Here is a 21,957-nt window from a genome sequence, read left to right as displayed (position 1 = left end):
CAAGAGATGTCATTGCCAGAAGGGTTGAGCAGCTCTTTATTCCCCTCCCCCCCATTAAAAAAAAATTTTTTCCGCTCTGCAAATATCAACTAGAACGTTACCTTCCACCCACTCCGCCATTATTCGTGATGATTTTAACAGCTGATCAAACAGGTTTTGTTTAACTATTTAATTATTATGCTCTGGCTCCTATTTTAGAATACTCATATTAATCTTCACATTCAGTACACAGCTGAACGATATTAAGCAATTCAAGGCAATTTATTTATCTACAACAAAATCATGTCCAACATATACTATAAGTCAGACATAACTGATGAGAATAGGCTTCAGACACCCAGGTGGCCGCACATTATTGAGGCAGAAGGGGAAGTCGCTATTAGATTGAGGATACAATCTCTGTCGTCTTACAGAAACCCTTGCAAATATATAACAGAAAGGTAACTGTAGAAAGGTAAGGCTTAAAACGAAGAGTGCGTTCGACTGTTGTGTCACTTTAAATTATCATATGACTGAAGAGTTTATTTTTATCCAGATTATTGCCAGTAAAAACAATAGGACACATATTTTCACTGATTGAATTTCCAGATTTTTATGCAACAGAGCAGATTTACAAATTAGGATTTCTGGGTCATTCTAAGGTCTCCGCGTGCCATCAAACTGTACGAGCAATGTATAAATTACGCAGTTTGAACGGCACACAGGTTTTAATTCTGATGTACCTAAATCTGCAGCATATCATCAGTCAAGTTATAGAATCGTTCACAGTAGGCTTACAACCTAAACTGGAGGGAATTCTGTATGGAAGCTCTTGGCTGCATTTCCATCTTTATTTAGAAGTTAAAAACTTCCGTAAGTATATTTGTTAGAGTGCTTTTAACTGCCTCAAAAAAAAAAAAAAAAAGCCTGCCAATAGCACACATTGGGAAATTTAAAAACGAATGCAAACATAGCCCACCCGACAAGAGGATTGCTTGGAATTAAGCCTGAACGCTTTTACAGTATTAAAAAAAAAAAAAAAAAAGGACATGACTGATTACCATTAAAAACAACGGGATTAGTTGTGAAGTCACTTTGCCTTTTTTATATAAAAGATGGAAGGAACTAAGCCTGACCGTCATATGCGTATGAGAAGGAGTCCATAGTCATACCCCCCACCACAAGCTATCTTCATACATGACCCCCAATAAATTTGCATAATTCTGTCGATGACAACTGCAAACAAGCTCCTTTGTAGGACAGGATTTTGTCCCAGTTTGATTATTTAGGCAAAATCAAGCAGGAGGTGAAGGTGAGATTATTATTATTATTATTATTATTATTATTAAAGTGTAGCTAAATATTTGACAAACTTCTGACATGTCAGATGCTTGGATTGGTGGTGGTCCGAGCACGGAGAATCCCACCAATCTCTAGAAAGAAGTAGCTGAAGTGCTCGTGTGAGCACTCAGCCGCTTCGCGTCTGTTCGGCTTTTTCCAGAAAGCCGATGTATCGGAGTACAGGCTCAGACTTTCTATTGAGTCCGTACACCGATACATTTATTTCCGGAAAAAGCCAAACAGGCACAGAGCGGCTAAGCGCTCACACGAACGCTTCAGCTGCTTCATTCCAACGATTGGTGGGGGTCTCCGTACTCGTACCCCCACCAATCCAAACTTCTAACATGTCACTATGACATGTCAGAAGTTTGTCAAATGTTTAGCTACACTTTAAAGGTACGCTGGTACTGGATCAAGGCTTTACTTTATGCTTCTGCTGCCTTTTTATTTCAGAATAGATGCTAAAGCCAGGAGATATATATAAAGGACAGCTCTATTCTTTTTTTACTTTATCTAAAAGCTGCAACACAGCTAACTTCTACAAACAGCGTTGGTCTAGTCGGCAAACAGCTAGAAACGTATTTATAGCTGTTCTGCATAGATCCGCTTACTATTAGTCCATACATCACAAAACAAATATCTTGCCATTTGGCTAATGGAGCCTCTAAAAGACTACAGTGGACTCAATTATAAACCGCTGTCTTTATGAGGGGAGCTTAGCGCACGCTTCTCCCTGCCCCACTCACCAAGAATTGATGGCTGTACACATCCAGATACATGGAAGCCATCAGTTAGGCCTCGTGCACACTTCCAACACCGTTTTCACAGCCATTTTTGACGGATCCGCGTGCCCGTTTTAGCGGACGTGTGCACTCCCATGTGCACTCCGTGTTTCCGAGCGCCAAGCATGGTACTGTCCAGGGTGCTGAAAGAGCAGGGTTGTCCAGCGCTAGTCACTGTACAGGGTGCTGAAAGAGTTAATGGGCTGCACTGACGGCGGTAACTCTTTCTGCACCCTGGACAGTATAATGCTTGGCGCTCGGAAAATACAATTTTAATGAAATAAAAAAATAAGAAGTTCATACTTACTTTCCTCCTGTCCAGCCTCCAGGGATGAAGCTTCATCCCACGTGACCGCCTCTGCAGCCAATCACAGGCTGCAGCGGCCTCTGCAGCCAATCACAGGCTGCCGCGTCATACAGGAAGGTCGGACTGGAGGAAGAAGAGGGACTCTTAACCAAGACCACGACCGGGTACGTATGAACGGATTTTTATTTAATTTTTATCAGCAGCCTCTTTTCTCTATCAGTGATTGATGGAGACAAGTGGCTGCCGATTACTGTAATATAACTGTAATGCAATTCTGCCCGCCTGGCCGTTGCTAGGCAACAGCTCCGTCACACACGGACGGCACACGGATGCCTTCCGTGTGCCTTCAGTTTTTTGACGGCCCCATGGACTTGCATGGGCCTCACGGTCACGGAATCTCGGACCAAAGTAGGACATGCTCTACTTTTGATAGCAACGGGACCGTCGAAAAAAAACTGAAGTGTGCATGGCCCCATTGAAATGAATGTGTCAGGGTGCTAGCCGTCAGAAAAACGGCTAGCACCCTAAAGAAAAAGACTGAAGTGGGCATGAGGCCTTAGTGGTGACAGTGGGCAGGAGGAGGCAAGTGGAGGGCTTACCAAATGAATAAAATGGACTCATAGGAGGGCGGATCTGTCCCTGTAATAGGCTGCCATCAAATAGAGCTACAAGCATAAAGGACCAGACGTTCTTTGGATGTAAGCCATTTCTAAAAATAGTAGAATAATTATCAAGTCTTTAGAAGATAAGAAAGGGAAAAAAATGGACCCATATTTACCAGCAAATAAACAAAAATGATGACGGTTTTCCAAAACATCATACGATTCTACTCTGTATTGCTAATTTATACAATGAACACAGAAATAACAGGACACTGAAATGGATTTGCCATCCTCTAATTAAATGCCCTCCTTTGAAAATATGCAAGGTAGTTACGCCAGGATAATAGGATTTTCATCTCAGTACCAGATGGAGGCTCATAAAAGGTATCAGATATTTAAGTAGATTAGGTGGATCATAGTAAACATCCAGAAACATATGACCGATGAAAAGCATAAAATACTAAATATGGAGTCTATAGCAAATTTTTAAAGCAATGGTAAAATCTTGCATAGATCAAACAATTTAAGTCAGACAGGAATGTTTGTTACATAGTAAGTACGGTTGAAGAAAGACATATGTCTATCAAGTTCAACCAAGGGATGGGAGGAAGGGATATCTGTAAACTTCAGAATTTTAATTTTACCCCTATTGATCTAGAGAAAGGTAAATAAACAATAAAAAAAACAAAGGCATGAACTTATCTGCCCTAAAAAGATAAAGATTCCCCCCCTGATTCCTAGTGGCAATCAGACTGGATCAACAATTGAATAAGAATTCTATACATTTAAATAGCCGCTGATATTATTTTGTTCTAGAAAAATATTTAAAAGGGATTGTCTGGCCATGGGTCCGTTTTTCATACTGATGAACTAGTGTATGATCGGTGGAGTATTACGCCTGGACCCCACACCCATCAACTGCTCCGTCTGCCTCTGGGCACCAGATGTTATATACTGTATGCAGTGTTTGGTGTCGGGAGCAGATGGCTCCGCACACTGCATAGCGGCCGCGCTGCAGAACTGCAACTCTGCTACTAGTCACATGAGCCCAAGAATATGTTAATGAATTTGCCAATATTTTACAGGAAACACTAACAAAGCGGTTAACAAGCAGCAAAACAATTGAGACCTACAAGGCTCAAACACAAATTACAAAAAAGTTCTGCGAATCACATGGGATTTCAAGTGGATGCCCAAACACTCCGTGTGTCTAGTTCGGCTGTAATTTACGAACATCTTCCATAGTCTGAACTATATTACATAGCTTGGTGTCATCTGAAAAAATATAAATAGTGCCATTAATCCCATCCTCTATATCATTAATAAATAAGTTGAATAATAGTGGTCCCAGCACGGAACCCTGGGGTACACCACTCATAACCGGGGACCATTCAGAGTAGGAATCATTGACCACAACTCTCTGGATACGGTCCTTGAGCCTATTCTCAATCCAATTACAAACTATACTTTCTATTAGATGTCTTTGAGGGACAGCGTCAAATGCATTTGCAAAGTCTAAAAACACTATATCCACGGTGGCCAAGATTATATTCACCTATGCGTAAAAACAAATTAGGTTGGTTTGACAACTTCTGTCCTTCGTAAATCCATGTTGGCTGTCCCTTACAATACTATTTTCTGTCACATACTTCTGTATAGAGTGCCTTGAGAGAACCTCTAACATTTTCCCCACAATGGATAAGCCTACTGGTCTATAATAACTTGGGAAGATTTTATTCATTTGTTATCATTTTTAAAGGCAAATGCTAAACCCTATGCTATTGATTCTGTCAAAACAACGGAAACCTTACAGAACGGTGACAAACGGAAAACACTTGAAACGGATCCGTTACCATTGAAATCAATGGTAATGCAAACGGAAAGCTGTGGTTTCCATTTGCTTCAGTTTGGGTTCCCCTGACGGAAAGGTCCAACGGAACCCATGAACGGAGCCCCGACGCAGATGTGAACGAAGAATTAGTCACCCATTTTTAAGTCAGTGCTACACACAATAATGACCGGGCATCCCAAATGGAAGAGTAGAATATACCAATATGGCAGGTGATGAAAAAGTCTAGACGAGACACGAAAGAAAGCACACCACATTCGACGTCAATTTCACAAAGAATGCTTTGTCCCTTTATTTTCTGCCTTGTCCTTCTTCCTTATCCCTAGTTCAAATCCACCCCTGCTAGAATTCTCTCCCCCAGCACAGCGGACCCCCTTCCATTCAGGTGCAAATCATCTGCAGAATACAGTTTGTACCACAAGGAAAAAATCAGCCCAGTGCTCTAGGAACCCAAACCCTTGTTATAGATTCTCTTCTGCTAAATTCCTTTTTATTTCATGGATTAACACAGAATCATTAATAACCTCAAACAGCTAACAACAAATTAAATGATTACCACTTTGTGTGAACAACAACATTGGCAGCTCCTAACATTAGCAGCTATATAGAAGTGATGAATAATTCAGACAATCCAGGAGAGAGTTTATAAATTTCACAAAATATAAGCTATATTATTAAAAAATGGTAAACTGATAATTTTTTTTTATTACAGAAAACACCCCTTAAAACAGCCGCAAAGAGAATATTTATGGCCAAAATTCCTGATGTATTTCCTTTCTATGGTGGTGCTTCAAAAGTAGATTGTGGCTACTATTTAAAGCCTTGGGCACAGTGCACTGATCGGAGAACAATAAAGTTTGTCTTTAAATTGTTTAATCCCTTAGAGGCCGCGGTTAATAGCGACTGCAGCCTCTAAGGTGTTTGACAGAGGGATAGACTACCTCTGCCAGCCCATCGGTGTACCGCAACTCTATAGTAGGGGTCCAATGCTTCTGTACAATTAAAGTTGAATGAAGGCCCATATATATATATATATATATATATATATATATATATATATATTTATTATTGTATTATTTCTATTGTACTATTTTTTAAATGGTTTGCAAAAAAAAAAAAAAGTACACATCTGGTATCGCTGCAATCGGCAAAACAAAATTTCGTTTTTCCTATAAAACAATTTTCTTTGTGCAAAAGTACCAAAACATAAAATTGAGTATCACCAAATTTGTGCCAACCTGTAGAATAATGTTATCTTGTTATTTTTACCACTCAGTTCACAGTGGGGGGGGGGGAGCAAAGAAAAACAATGGTAGAACTGTTATTTTTGAATTCCCACACCTCCAAAAAAAAAAAAAAGCTGATCAACAAATTATATGTACCCCAAAAAGGTGCCTTTGAAAAATAAAATGTGGCCTGCAAAAAACAAGCTGTCAGAGCTACATTCACACAAAAATAAAAAATAAAAAGTTATGGCTCCTTAAAGTTTCTTAAAGGAAATGTATCAACTATATTTGTTTTTATTCATTAAAACCATTCCTTTTTTCTAAACTTTTGTAATTATTTGATTGTAGATTTTTTTTATTCACATTTTCTGTACATTTTGCCTGAGCTGCTTTTAACAGCATTTAGAGATATGTTTTACAGCAGCCAAATGGACCATAGGAAACAATGGTCTGGAGCGGACCTTGACTTCTGTTGGAGAGCTTTCAAGGCATGCTCTGTGCTGGGAGTGGGAAAAAGAGAGCGGTGTCCATCACCTATTGTCAATGGTGGATCCTGTGCTAACTATACAGTTGTGTTAAGGTCCTATTACATGGCCCGATATGGGCCGTGAAAACGAGCGTTGGTCAACAAGACAGCTCGTTGATCAGCGCTCATTTGCTCCTCTCAAAAGGAGCTTTGATTGGTTATGTATGGAGATGAGCGACCATTACTACAATCGTTCATCGCTGTACATTTCCATCATGTCGGCAGCACATATTCCTGTATAGAGAGAGAGATATGCTGGCGACAACGATATTTATTGCTGCATAAACGAGCAGATCAGCTGATGAACGAGCGTTTGCTTGTTCATTGGCTGATTCTTTCCCCGTTTACACAGAGCAATGATCGGGAATGAGCGTTCATGCGTATGAACGCTCGTTTGCCCGATCATTATGCTGTGTAAAAGGGCCCCTTATCTCTCATTGTAATACTGCCTGTAATGTTAATGTGATGTCTGCTGAGAAGTGTTCTCTACCGAACAGGAAGTTTCCGTCTATCGCAAGGCTCAGTGGCCAGAGTGAAACCTGCAAGATTTTAGGCTTATTTTTTAATAGTGGCAATGACCTAGAGAATGAAGAAAAAAATCACCAAAAAGACTTAAAAATTATTTAACATAAAAACTTGACTTAATAGGTAATTCTCTGATGATACCGTACATTGACTTTAAGGTCCAAAACATGTGCAGTATTAAGAGGTTAAATAGGTTTCCATGTGAGTTTTCCGAAATCGCAATTTTTTTTATCATTTCTGTCACTTTTGTAATTTTTTTTAAAAAAGTGGGCTGAGCTTAGCGAAAGTGGTGTGGCAACCCAGGTCCTGTCGCCTTTACAATACTTTACGCCAGTTTCTGGTGTAAATTACTTTGGAAATCTATGACAGTTGAGTCGTTTTAGTGACGCGTGGACAGCAGATGATGCAAAGTTATTAACCCCTTAAGGACGCAGCCTAGTTTGGGCTTTAAAGAGGCTCTGTCACCAGATTATAAGTGCCCTATCTCCTACATATTCTGATTGGCGCTGCAATGTAGATAACAGCAGTGGTTTTTATTTTGAAAAACGATCATTTTTGAGCAAGTTATGAGCAATTTTAGATTTAGTTTCTTAATGCCCAACTGGGCGTGTTTTTACTTTTGACCAACTGGGTGTTGTAAAGAAGTGTATGAGGCCGACCAATCAGTGACATACACTTCTCATTGTTCCAGCCCAGCTTCTTTCACTGCACAATCTCACTGTGCTGTGGATCATGCTGGGCTGGAACAATGAGAAGTGTAGGACACTGATTGGTCAGCCTCATACACTTCTTTACAACACCCACTTGGTCAAAAGTAAAAACACGCCCAGTTGGGCATTAAGAAACTAAATCTAAAATTGCTCATAACTTGCTCAAAAATGATCGTTTTTTAAAATAAAAACCACTGTTATCTACATTCCAGCGCCGATCAGATTATGTAGGAGATAGAGCATTTATAATCTAGTGACAGAGCCTCTTTAAGGCTCAGAGCCCATTTTTTACATCTGACATTTTACTTTATGTGGTAATAACTTCAGAATGCTTATACCTATCCAAGCGATTCGGAGATTGTTTTCTCGTAAGATATTGGGCTTTATGTTAGTGGTAAAATTTGGTCGAAATATTAAGTGTCTATTTGTGAAAAATAGCATTTTTCTGACTATAAATGCAAATGTTTGTAAGACAGAGGGTTATACCACCCAAAATAGTTACTAGTTCACATTTCCAATATGTCTACTATATGTTGGCATCATTTTTTGAACATTCTTTTATTTTTCTAGGACGTTACACGGCTTAGAACATAAGAAGCAATTTTTCATATTTTGAATACAATTTCAAAAGCCTCTTTTTTTTTAGGTACCAGTTCAGTTCTGAAGTGGCTTTGAGGGGCCTATATATTAGAAACCCCCATAAAACATCCTGTTTTAGAAACTAGACCCCTCAAAATATTCAAAGCAGCATTTATAAAGTTTATTAACCTTTTTGGTGTTTCAGAGGAATTTAAGGCAACGTAGAGGTGAAATTCACAAATTTCATTTTTTGTCAGAAAATGCATTTTATTCAAATTTTTTCCTGTAAAACAGAAGGTTTTACTAGAAAAACACAACTCAATATTTATTGCCCAGATTCTGCAGTTTTTAGAAATATCTCACATGTGATTCTAGTGTGGTAATGGACTGAAACACAGACCTCCGAAGCAAAGGAGCACCTAGAGGATTATGAGGCCTCCTTTTTATTAGGCACCATGTCCAGTTTGAAGAGGTCTTGTGGTGCCAAAACAGTGGAAACCCCCCAAAAGTGACCCTATTTGGCAAACTACACCACTCAAGGAACTTATTGAGGGGTATAGTGGGCATTTAGATCCCACAGGTTTTATGCTGCATTTTGTGGAATTAGGCTGTGCAACTGAAAATCAAATTTTTCCGATAAAAGGTACACATTTTTACAAGGAATAAAGGAGAAAAAGCACCCCAACATTTGTAAAGCAATTTCTCCCGATTACGGCAATATCCTATATGTGGTCATAAACTGCTGGTTGGACCCACGACAGAGCTCAGAGAGGCAGAAGCGCTATTTGGTATGTAGATTTTGCTGGATTGGTTTCTGGGAGCCATGTCACATTTGCAGAGCTTCTAGAGGTACCAGTACAGAGGAAACCCCTTAAAAGTGACCCTATTTTGCCAACTAGACCCCTTGAGGAATTCATTGTAGTTTTCATGGGGTGCATATGACTTTTGATTGGTTTTTATTCTATTTTTAAGAGGTGTGGTGACTAAAAAACAGCAATTCTACTATTGTTTTTTTATTCTATTTTTTTACAGCGTTCACCGTGCGCTATGACACATTCACTTTATTCTGCGGGGCGATATGATTACGGCGATACCAGATGTTTATAGTTTTTTTTATGTCTTATGGCATTTGCACTATAAAATACTTTTTATAAAGAATCATTTACTTTTTGTGTTGCCTTATTCTAAAAGCCATAACTTTTTTATTTTTACATCAAGAAAGCCGTGTGAGGACTTGTTTTTTGTGCAACAAACTGCTGTTTCAATCAGTACCATTTTTAAAAGCAACTTTTTGATCTCTTTTTATTCCATTTTTTGGGAGGTGAAGTGACCAAAATGTTTTTATTCTGGTATGGTGTATTATTTCTTTTATGGCGATCACCGCGCGGGATAAAAAAACAAAATACTTTTGTAGTTCAGGCCATTACAGACACGGCGATACCAATTATGTATAGTTTATTTTTTAATAATAAAGGACTGATGAGGGAAAAAGAGAGATTGTACTTTTATTACTTTAAAACTTTAATTTTTTTATTTTTATACAACTTTTTTTTTTTTACTTTGTCCCACTAGGGAACTTGAGGGCCGGACGCCCTGATTGCAATTCTAATACACTGCACTAAATGCGTAGTGCAGTGTATTAGTGCTGTCAGCTACTCACAAGGCTTCCGTAGATGGCGTAGCCAGAGTCCATTGTTAGGACACTGGTTGCCATAGTAGCCATCGCCGCCCGCTATTATGTAGCGGGCCGTCGATGGCGATTTAACACCTAAGAAGCTGCGATCGCTATTGAACGTGGTTTTTAAAGGGTTAATCGGCAGGGGACCTCCGCAATCAGTCCCTGCACACTGAGATGTGGTAGCTGCTGTTTCCAACAGCAGGCTATCGCAACTCATGAACGTGCCCGGCGCCGAATGGCGCAGTGTTTCATCCATGACATACATATGTCATGGAGCGCGAACGATGCAGTTACCATACCAGAATAGCATATCCTGGAGCGTTAAGGGGTTAAGGGGTGTGCACCACTCGAAAAAATTGGCCCATCGTACTCTAACTTGTTTTCTATTAAGATTGGCGTATGAAACGCCAGTCTTACTAAACCTCCCCCTTAGAACCCCTTACGTTGCCTAACAACTGTACCTGTAAATTCTTAAGAGCCCCATGATGTAAATCCATTTCTATCAATAAATTATCCCCTGTCATCTTGCTAGAAAAGGGTACTGCATCAAGCGAATTACAGGTTTAGGGACGCATTCAGACAGCGTTAATAGGACTCCTATTTAGTAAGAAGAAATACATCCCATGCTTGGCACTAAAGTCAATTTAAACATGTTTGATGTCTACCTAAACGTCAGTAGTATGTTGCTTCTCAGTTTTAGAAAAGCTAAATTAGAGGACTGACAAGTGAGGAGAACATACACTTTAAACATTTTAAGGCTATGTTCACACTTGCATTATGGCTTTCACTCATAGCGACATGAAGCTCTGCCGAAACAATCGTACGATGGATACAACCGCTGCATGAGAGACCTTAATGACTTGCACAATGGGGCTCGTCAGGGTTCTGTCATGGTGTCTGCCGTTCTTCCTGTGAAAATCTGCTGGAATTTGCGACTAAGCCTTTGAGGCAAATGTTAACATATGTTATTTAAATATGTTACACTTTACAGGCAAAAATCTTGTTCACAATAACTTTGAGAAGTTCTTTGCTAATAGATGTTATTTTATCGCAATAAGAACAATCATATTCACTCTTCCTTTCAATGGCTGAAAATTATTTAAAAAAATAAAATAAAATAAAAAATGGTCACATCAATAGCATCATAAAGGCTTTGTGCTACCCATTATTTGTGGTTACTACATTTTATTTTTAAAGTGAAGGAACAATGGTTGGTATTTCCGTGACAAAAGCTTTCCAGGTCCAAAAATGTGTCCATAGAAGGTCTATAACTTCTTCCCACAGAGGCGCTAGGCCCTGTTCACATCTGTTTTAAGGAAAGTCCCCGAAGTACACGCTAGACGTGTCCATATGGCTCCACCTTATGGCCTCCTTCATGTTGATATACCTTTTTCTTTTTTTTTCTTTAAAGTATGGAATAGCGCGGTCTACATTCATTTTTTTTTTTTTAACATAGGAGCCTATGCATGATGTATACAACTGTATGGCATATGTCACAGGCATCAGATTAATGTATAAGTCATGGGCTTTTCATTAAACAGGTACAATAATAGTCTATATTAGTCAGAAATTTATCACCTATCCTGTGAATAGGTGATAAGTGTAAATTCTAGAAATACCCCTTTCATTATTTCCATAAGGAAAATGGGATAGAGCACACTTCAGTTTGTGGGGGAAAAAGTCAGCGTGTCCTGGAAAAAAGTAAACATAAAACATTTTGTCACTGCAATAAAATTCTGCAGCGCTGAGAACAAACAAAAATGCTAACTGAACTTCGCCTTTCACTGCAGCTCTGCTTGTTAATATTAGATGCAGTGTATTGCACTAGCCCACGCCAATTTCGCTGGGAAATAATATCATGAAAAGCAGATTTCCATTACAGCACAGCCGGAATGGTTATAAGCTACAAGCAACGAAATAACCGGAAAGCGTAACTGAATAGAAAAATGGCAATAGCTCCGTAAGTAAAACAAACATAATAGCCTTTGCTTTACTAAAAAATGGCAAATTTTTACTTTTGGGTGGAAATCCCCTTTAACGAGTCTTTAGATAATACAACTGGTGCATTTTATGAAGATGTAAATGCTATATAGTAAACTCCCAGCAAATTCAATGCAAGGTTTCTAAATGCTATGGATGTGAATAGCATTACTGGATCAATAATCTGTATACAAGGCCTTTCCTAGGAGGATTTCACAAGGCGATTTGTGAGGACAATAGATAAATTTTTGCCAAAACAAGAAGCGAACTTTCAAGCAATCTAAAGTATTATTCTTATACAGGATATAAATTTGCCCAGAAAAGTAAAAAAAACAATTATATGATTTATTTATATATATATATATATATATATATACATATACACACACACACACACATATATATATATATATATATATATATATATATATATATATATATATACACACACACACACATACATGTATACATACATATATATATATATATACACATACATACAGTGAAGGAAATAAGTATTTGATCCCTTGCTGATTTTGTAAGTTTGCCCACTGTCAAAGACATGAACAGTCTAGAATTTTTAGGCTAGGTTAATTTTACCAGTGAGAGATAGATTATATTTTAAAAAAAAACAGAAAATCACATAGTCAAAATTATATATATTTATTTGCATTGTGCACAGAGAAATAAGTATTTGATCCCTTTGGTAAACAAGACTTAATACTTGGTGGCAAAACCCTTGTTGGCAAGCACAGCAGTCAGACTTTTTTTGTAGTTGATGATGAGGTTTGCATACATGTTAGATGGAATTTTGGCCCACTCCTCTTTGCAGATCATCTGTAAATCATTAAGATTTCGAGCCTGTCGCTTGGCAACTCGGATCTTCAGCTCCCTCCATAAGTTTTCGATGGGATTAAGGTCTGGAGACTGGCTAGGCCACTCCATGACCTTAATGTGCTTTTTTTTTGAGCCACTCCTTTGTTGCCTTGGCTGTATGTTTCGGGTGATTGTCGTACTGGAAGACCCAGCCACGAGCCATTTTTAATGTCCTGGTGGAGGGAAGGAGGTTGTCACTCAGGATTTGACGGTACAAGGCTCCATCCATTCTCCCATTGATGCGGTGAAGTAGTCCTGTGCCCTTAGCAGAGAAACACCCCCAAAACATAATGTTTCCACCTCCATGCTTGACAGTGGGGACGGTGTTTTTTGGGTCATAGGCAGCATTTCTCTTCCTCCAAACACGGCGAGTTGAGTTAATGCCAAAGAGCTCAATTTTAGTCTCATCTGACCACAGCACCTTCTCCCAATCACTCTCAGAATCATCCAGATGTTCATTTGCAAACTTCAGACGGGCCTGTACATGTGCCTTCTTGAGCAGGGGGACCTTGCGGGCACTGCAGGATTTTAATCCATTACGGCGTAATGTGTTACCAATGGTTTTCTTGGTGACTGTGGTCCCAGCTGCCTTGAGATCATTAACAAGTTCCCCCCGTGTAGTTTTCGGCTGAGCTCTCACCTTCCTCAGGATCAAGGATACCCCACGAGGTGAGATTTTGCATGGAGCCCCAGATCGATGTCGATTGACAGTCATTTTGTATGTCTTCCATTTTCTTACTATTGCACCAACAGTTGTCTCCTTCTCACCCAGAGTCTTACTTATGGTTTTGTAGCCCATTCCAGCCCTGTGCAGGTCTATGATCTTGTCCCTGGCATCCTTAGAAAGCTCTTTGGTCTTGCCCATGTTGTAGAGGTTAGAGTCAGACTGATTAATTGAGTCTGTGGACAGGAGTCTTTTATACAGGTGACCATTTAAGACAGCTGTCTTTAATGCAGGCACCAAGTTGATTTGGAGCGTGTAACTGGTCTGGAGGAGGCTGAACTCTTAATGGTTGGTAGGGGATCGAATACTTATTTCTCTGTGCACAATGCAAATGAATATATATAATTTTGACTATGTGATTTTCTGTTTTTTTTTAAAATATAATCTATCTCTCACTGGTAAAATTAACCTAGCCTAAAAATTCTAGACTGTTCATGACTTTGACAGTGGGCAAACTTACAAAATCAGCAAGGGATCAAATACTTATTTCCTCCACTGTATATGTATATATATATATATATATATATATATATATATACACATACACACATACCTATATAGCAATATAGCACACAAGAAAATGGCGACCGCACACTGCGAACACTAATGCCACCTAAGCCACTGAATATAAATAAATAAAAATTACTGCTAAATCTACTTACAATAGGGAGGTTCTTAGCGCACATTTTGATCAAATTGTGTGAGCCCACCTCAAAATGCGCGCTAAGAACCTCTCTATTGTAAGTAGATTTAGCAGTAATGCATATTTATTTATATTTAGTGGCTTAGGTGGCATCAGTGTTCGCAGTGTGCGGTCGCCATTTTCTTGTGTGCTGTATAAATTTGCAGTCACAGGCGTTCTTGCACCTGTATACACGTTTTGTTTAATTTTGTTGGAATGTGCTGTTCAATTATTTGTGTAGTTTAGATATCGATAGATAAAAATTAAATAAATTATATAATGTTATATATAATATTAAAAGAATATCATTGTGTAATCATGTAATACAGTTTGTAGTAATACCTGTAAATCATTAAATATAAAGTGCAGAAATATTGTTGGTTAATAGAATTTGGATACAGTATTCAGAGTACAGGAAATAATGATGCTGTAAATGCAGGTTTTAAAAGCCTCTATTTTAGCACCATCTTGTAAGTGCATAACAGCGTGAAAGGCTAGAAAAACAAGCACTAAACTTGCCACTCATCTTGGAATGGTTTGTTTAAAGGAACTTAATGAGGCTATAAGGACATTCAATCTGTTATCCAGCAGATAAGAATACAAGAAACCTCACCGAAAAACACATTTGAAGAACTTACAAATAAAACAAACATAACAATGTTAAATGGTTACAAGAAACTCCGCAACATAAAAGCATAAATTACCTTTAGCTGGATTGACTTGTATTCCTGATCTATAGAGCATCTCTTCATTCTTCCAGTCTCCGTTTCTAACAACAGTTTTCAGTCCATAAAAAAGAACTAATGCAGCTGCAGCATAAAAAATTAGGCTTTTAAGAAAGTTTTTTTGGGCCTTAATATAAAGAGCTCGTGCCCCTACAGTTATTAGTAAACAGAACCCCATACTGGGAATATAGAGTACACGCTCTGCAATAACAAAGCCAACATAGAAAAATAGATTACTAGCGGGCACAAAGGGGACTATCATTAGTGATAAAGCTAAAACAACAATGTTTTCTGTAGAAGGAAGTTGCAAACCATGGTTAATATGGTTTTTTACACCATTTTCAAGTTTTGAAACAATGGTAGTCCTCGGCTCAGAGTTCTTGTATTCTAAATCTGATTGACAGCTATGGCCATTAGTATTCTGCTTGCCATTCAAGAACACTTTCCCATTGCATTCTCTTTTTGTACTGGAGCTCTTGAGACTTGTGTAGGCAAGGAGGAAGAGCAAGACGTAAAAGGCCACAGTGTGTATATTCCTCCAGTCAATGACTGATTTAATCAGAGGCACAGCATCCATCGACCAATCAAAGCTGAGTGTATCAGGGCAGAAAAGCAGCCAGAGGTTCTTAGTTGGCAAATATAAGAAGGTCAGGGCACGTGTGAGTACGATTTCACAGTCTGCAGCTGGGTTGTCAGAGTTGGAAAAACTTGGCGGTGTATTTCCCATCCAGTAGAAGCGAGTACCCAGCAACACGACTCCCCAGGCAACCAAAAGTCCAATGCTTAGAACAAGAGACAAGTTCTTGCCCTGTAAGCAAAGTAAAAAAACAGTAGTTAGAACAACAACATAAAGGTTATATATCTAAACAGCAGTAGAAAAAGTGTTTAAGAACTATACAAACACTGTATTACACACTACGAGGATTTAAAGGCTATGTACACCTTTAAAAAAGTTTTATTTTTTACTTTTCTTTTTTATTTAAAAGGTCTGTCAGTGTGATTGGTGCAACTTTCTAATAACTTTTTATTAAAAATTATTTTTACTTTGAGATACAGCTTCTTTGTATCCTGTATACAGAGCAGCTGTATCTAGCGCTGAAACTTGTATCCGTCAGGTCCGCGGGACTGCCGGGCTCAGTGTAAGGCCTCATTTACACGAGCGTATTATACGCGCGTGCGACGCGCGTGCTTTTCACGCGTGTCGTACGCACCTATAATAGTCTATGGGGCTGTTTAGACGATGCGTGAATTTTGCGCTGCGTGAGTGCGTTGCGTAAAACTCACGACATGTTCTATATTCTTGCGTTTTTCACGCAACACGCACCCATTGACTTCAATGGGTGCGTGAAAACAACGCATGCCACACGGACGGTCCTGCGTTGCATGCGCGAAAATCACGCAAGAGCTGTCAAAAGGATGAATGTAAACAGAAAAGCACCACGTGCTTTTCTGGTTACAAACATCCAAACGGAGTGTCAAATTAGAGATGAGCGCACCGAACTTCACCGGGTTCGGCCGAACTCGTTTTGACCGAACCCGGCAAAAAATGTTCGGGTACGCGACGTCAGGAGACAGTCACTGCCCACGGTGCTCAAAGACTTAAACTGTTTCAGCACCGTGGACAGTGACTTTCGATCACAATATACATATACGTGTAAAAAAAAACAGAAGTTCGGACTTACCGATAAGTCCCGGCTCCTTCCTCCAGTCCGACCTCCCGGGATGACAATTCAGGCCAAGTGACAGCTGCAGCCAATCACAGGCCAAGCACAGGCTGCAGCCAATCACAGGCTGCAGCGGTCTCATGGCCTGGCGCGTCATCCTGGGAGGTGGGGCCGGATGACAAGAAAGGGACGCGTCACCAAGGCAACGGCCGGGAGACCGGACTGGAGGAAGCAGGCAGTTCATGGTAAGTTTGAACGTCTTTTTTTATTCACAGGTTGGTGTATATTGTGATCGGCATTCACTGATGAGGGTGCTGAAAGAGTTACTGCCGATCAGTTAGCTCTTTCAGCACCTTGGACAGTGACGGGCGTCGACTACCTCATCTCTATGATGGCGGCTGCGTGAAAATCACGCAGCCGCGCATCATACACGGATGACACACGGAGCTGTCAAATGCCTTTTGCGCGCGCAAAACGCAGCGTTTTTTGCGCGCGCAAAACGCACACGCTCGTGTAAATCCGGCCTTAGAGTGTCTCTGACATGCAGGATCGAGCTGCCATCGATCACATCTAAGTTCATAACTTAGAAGTGGCTGGAATAAGTCGTCACAGTGGGCAAGATGGAGAAAAAAAAGCGAACGACTTTAATCAGAGAAGACATCACCTGTGAGTCACTGGATATAAATGTGCTGTAATCACTTATATGGTCTGCAGAGCTCCTGTGTATAACTCATCTAATACTATACGGTCACTGTATGGTGGTATTATTCAGTCATTATGTGGTTATGGTGTGGTGGTATTATTTGGACTTTGTTTTATTATAATAGTAAGTTGTGTTCAGTAACAGTATGCAGGTAATATTTAATCTGGTATAGTGGTATGATTTAATAACTGTACGTGTATATAGAACATTTTTTTGTGTGAGAGGGGGGACATACGCTTTGGGGCTTGCAGCACTCCTGGACGCGCTAGAAATCAGTGATGCAGTTCTATGCCCATAGACTTCTGAATTGACTGCATTATTGATACAATAATTCAGCATTTGGAGCCCCACTTTTTACTTTTCCCAGGGCCACACTTTGTCTAAAACCAACCCTGTACCTAATATATATCACATACAAGCTACAAATCGTGGTATCTTGATGGAGGGTCAGAGAACTGTAAACTGTTGCCATGTTACCAAAAATGATGGCACATTTTTCATACATATATATCATACACAGTCTTGCCTCGAGCACTTTATGGGAGCAATCCCCTACAACTCAAATGATGGGATGATCAATAACATAAGTTACATCTTTCTAGTCACTCTCCCATACTCACCAGGGAATAGCATGATTTATATCACATTTTCAGGTTTAAATACAATGAAAAATCTGTCCCAATGTGTTGCACCATTGAGAAAACCAGTAAAACACTCCTGGAGCTGGTACCTTCCCAGAACTGTAGAGCCTGATGCTTATTGGCTGCTACAGGAAAGATGGGCTATATGACCCTCAGGCCTGTTCCCATCCACCTTGTTTGATTAACTTTGCAATGTTTGCAGAGTGTTAGAGCCTTGAAACAGGGTCACAGACACAAGGAGGGAGTATGGCCAACCTCAGCGGAGGCTGCCACCTATATGGTACCCAAAGTACTGTAACAAATTACCTGCATCTGTGGCATATATAACAGTAGAAACATATAGCGTATATTTATAATATATTATGGTTATACTTGTATATAGTGGCAATCAACGGGGAAATTGTATGTGGTGATTTTGATTATTTTTTTCCACCTATATTTAAAACAAAAAAATATATATATATATATGTGCATTAACTTAAACAAATAACTTTCTTATTAGGATATCATCTACAGCCAGGCTCTGCGGTACATATGGATCTGTTCAGACAGTGAAGACAGAAAACAACACCGGCTATAACTGAGGAATACATTCTTAAAACAGGGATACCATCCGAGGATTATAGACGATCAGATCTACAGAGCCACAAGAATTCCAAGGAGCAATCTTCTGGAGTACAAAAAGAAGGAAGACAACAGCAGGGTTCCCCTAGTGGTCATATACAACCCTCGAATTAACGTCTTGAGGAAAATTGCTGCTGATCTCCAACCTATATTTAACAAAGACAATAAACTGAAGGAAATATTCCTGGATTTACCTCTCCTTGCATACAAACAGCCACCAAACCTAAGGAATCTCCTGGTCAGAAGTGCCCTCTCATCACCATCAGAGACTGGCACCGTTCCTTGCAACAGTAGAAAATGCAAGACCTGTACCATCTGGTCAAACACCTCCACATACCAAACACGCAGCAGGACTATAAAATCACTGGCACGTTCTCCTGTACATCCTCCAATGTAGTGTACATGATCCTGTGTACAAGGTGCATCAATAAAGGAATCTACATTGGGGAAACCATACAAAAACTACAAACCAGGATGAATCTTCACAGACATGCAATAAAACAGGAGGTGGATACACCCGTGGGAAAACACTTCTCTGGACCTGATCAGTTTGGCAGATTTAAAGGTCCTAATACCGAAGGGTCATTTTAAAAACAACAGAGAGAGAAAAATTTGGGAATTCAAGATGATGATAAAATTCCAGTCATTGACACAAGGCCTCAATCTAACACCAGGATTTATGAGCCACTACATGGACACACGTCACATCCCCCATCAGACTGACTCCAGATGCCTTAACTCCTAAGTCATCACCCCTATAACCTCAGTTTTATTGCCCCGGCTTATCTTAATGATGTATCACCTCATGTACTAATTGTCTTTGTGTAACATCTAAATGTTGTGCTTTTTTCTAAGTCATTCATTTGTAAATAGCCTGAAGAAGGAGCCTGTGTGCTCTGAAAGTTGCATAGAGAACTTTTATGGTTAGCCAATAAAGGTATCATACCTTCTATACTTTTGTCTTTTTTTACACAGAAGTATGTAACATTGCATATGGTATATTTAGCTTAAAATTAAGAAAAAAAATACTTGGCAAATCTAAAAATGGAAACATTTCAGCTTTGTTTTCTTCTTGTAGCATGTTTTGGTCAAAATTGGAAGAATTTTAGTTATAGTGCAGAACTCATGGGAAGTCCAGGTTCTAATGCAGTACAGCATCAATAGACCATCACACTACCACCATGATTGTTTGATTGTTATTATGGTGGAATTACATACTTTATGCTATGGGAATAGGAACTTTGCAATCCAAAAAAGTTCTGCTTTTCACTGATCTGTCCTTGCAGATTGTCTAGGTTATTTATTTATTTATTTTATTGTGAGATGAGCTTCAATGACTTTTAAATAGAATTGGTTTGTGTCTTGTAAAATCGGCCATTAACCCAATTTTTGCTTTTCCTTAGGAAGCCTTCACACTATGTTTTGGAGGCCTACTCTCCGGTTGGAACGGATTCTAGTACAAAGAAAACCCTACATAAGGAAAGGTTTCCTTATCCTTTGTGCTAGATTCTGTTCCCACTTTTGATGAAGAAAAAAAATTTAAAAAAATATACAGGGGTGTGGATCTTGTGACCATCGTGTGACGGCAGCCTTATTATGAAGTCATGGAGCTGTGGTTAGAGGTGTTCTGCAGGTCCTTGGATGTTCTTCAAGGATATTTTGTGACTTCCTGGATGAGTTATTACCGTGTCCTTGGAGCAATTCTGGCAGACCAAACGCTCCTGGGAAGATTAACCACTGCTCCAAGTCTTCTCCATTTGTAGATTATAACTTTCACTGTGGTTTGATGGATTGCCAGAGATCTAGAAATTACTTTTTAACCCTTTACAGATTTTTTTTTTTCATTTTTTTTTAGTATTTGTGACGGCATTGCAATATGATTCAATATAGAGAGAGGTTTTGATTTAACATGTTGCAATCAATCCTGTCTGTGTTAATTCAGCAAAATGTGATTTCCAATTCAATTTGATCAACAAAGAGGAAATCTACTTTTTCTTATCAATAATATGGATGTTGGATGAATTTGTTCCCTAAATAAATGTGGAAACTTTTTAAAAAAAACTGTTACGGGTTTACTCAAATGTTCTAATATTTCATACTTCTCTTCGGAAGTCTCAGCATTTGCTAGGAGCTAAGCAACAGAGAGGAGTGGATATGAGATAGACCCTGGTAACTCAGCCTTGCTCTAGGAGGCAACTGAGTGGTTACTGCAGCAGTACAGTGGGGGTGTTTGGCAGGCATCGTTATCGAGTGGAGGCCAAGTCCTCTAATAAGGTGTATTGCAAAGCGGCTTGTATTAGTAAGTCCCATCACATATTACAACGTATTTGTAAACGGAGGTACACTACAATAAATGAGTAAGGTTCAGGTCACACTTCTGTTCTTTGTCAGGTTTGCAAAGACTTTAATGGCAAGAATTGTACGATACTGCAAAATAGTTTAAAAAAAAAAAAAGAAAAAAGAAAAGGGAAACCTGATGAACTCTATATAAAAGTCAATAGGATCCGTTATAGGCTATAAAATGGATCATGTATATCATAGCTCCTGTAAAAATGGGCAACATGATGCCACAAAGTGTGGCATATAACAGTGAGTTCTACTTTTTCTTGTCTAGATCAGTAACTCTGCAGTTAAACAGATTTTATTTACAGGCGTTGAGTCCAATTCATTATCAGAAAGGACTAAGTTTGGATGCTTACTAGCAGAATGTCCATCATTACAGCACAATCCTATAAACTACAAGGTTTCCAGATTATTACCAAAACATACAGAACAAAGCAAACCTTCAGATTTTTTCATTCTGTAAAATATTTAGAAAGAGTAATAGTACTAGCATTGTCTGGTATGGAAACCATGGAATTTAAAACATGTCAGTAACAGCTCGGACTATGAAGACATTGCAAACCAGATGTCGGACATGCCTGATGTCACTTATCAAGCGTCTCATAAGAGCGAATGAGAAAAAAAACAAACACGGCATTAGATGTGATTACTTTCTATTTCTGGGACTACCACACAGGCAGCTGTCCTCGTATGATCAAGGAAACCATTTCTTACTTTGCAAGTTATTTATTTGGAAAACAGGGTTAACATCGGGCCAGTTCTTCCCAGTGTTTCTCTAATTTATAAAGGCTGTAGCAATGAACTTTACACCACTACATTATTAACCAATTATTTCAGAATTCCTCGGCACGGTGGTAAAAATTGAAATCGGAAGGATCACTCATCTTCAGT

At 39.2% G+C, this 21,957-nt stretch overlaps 1 protein-coding gene across 1 annotated transcript in view; it reads right to left on the bottom strand.

Annotated features, from left to right (window-relative positions):
- The window catches only part of TMTC2 (transmembrane O-mannosyltransferase targeting cadherins 2), a 253,342-nt gene that overhangs the window by 110,790 nt on the left and 120,595 nt on the right, over window positions 1-21,957 (bottom strand). Inside the window, exon 3 of the mRNA XM_075860086.1 lies at window positions 15,071-15,899. Within this exon, the coding sequence (XP_075716201.1) occupies window positions 15,071-15,899 (829 nt within the window). The remainder of the gene's footprint in view (window positions 1-15,070; window positions 15,900-21,957) is intronic.

Source organism: Rhinoderma darwinii, chromosome 3, assembly GCF_050947455.1.
Source record: "Rhinoderma darwinii isolate aRhiDar2 chromosome 3, aRhiDar2.hap1, whole genome shotgun sequence".
Lineage (NCBI taxonomy): Eukaryota > Metazoa > Chordata > Amphibia > Anura > Rhinodermatidae > Rhinoderma > Rhinoderma darwinii.
The sequence above is the reverse complement of the archived record's forward strand: the minus strand, read 5'-3'. Positions and strand labels throughout refer to the sequence as shown.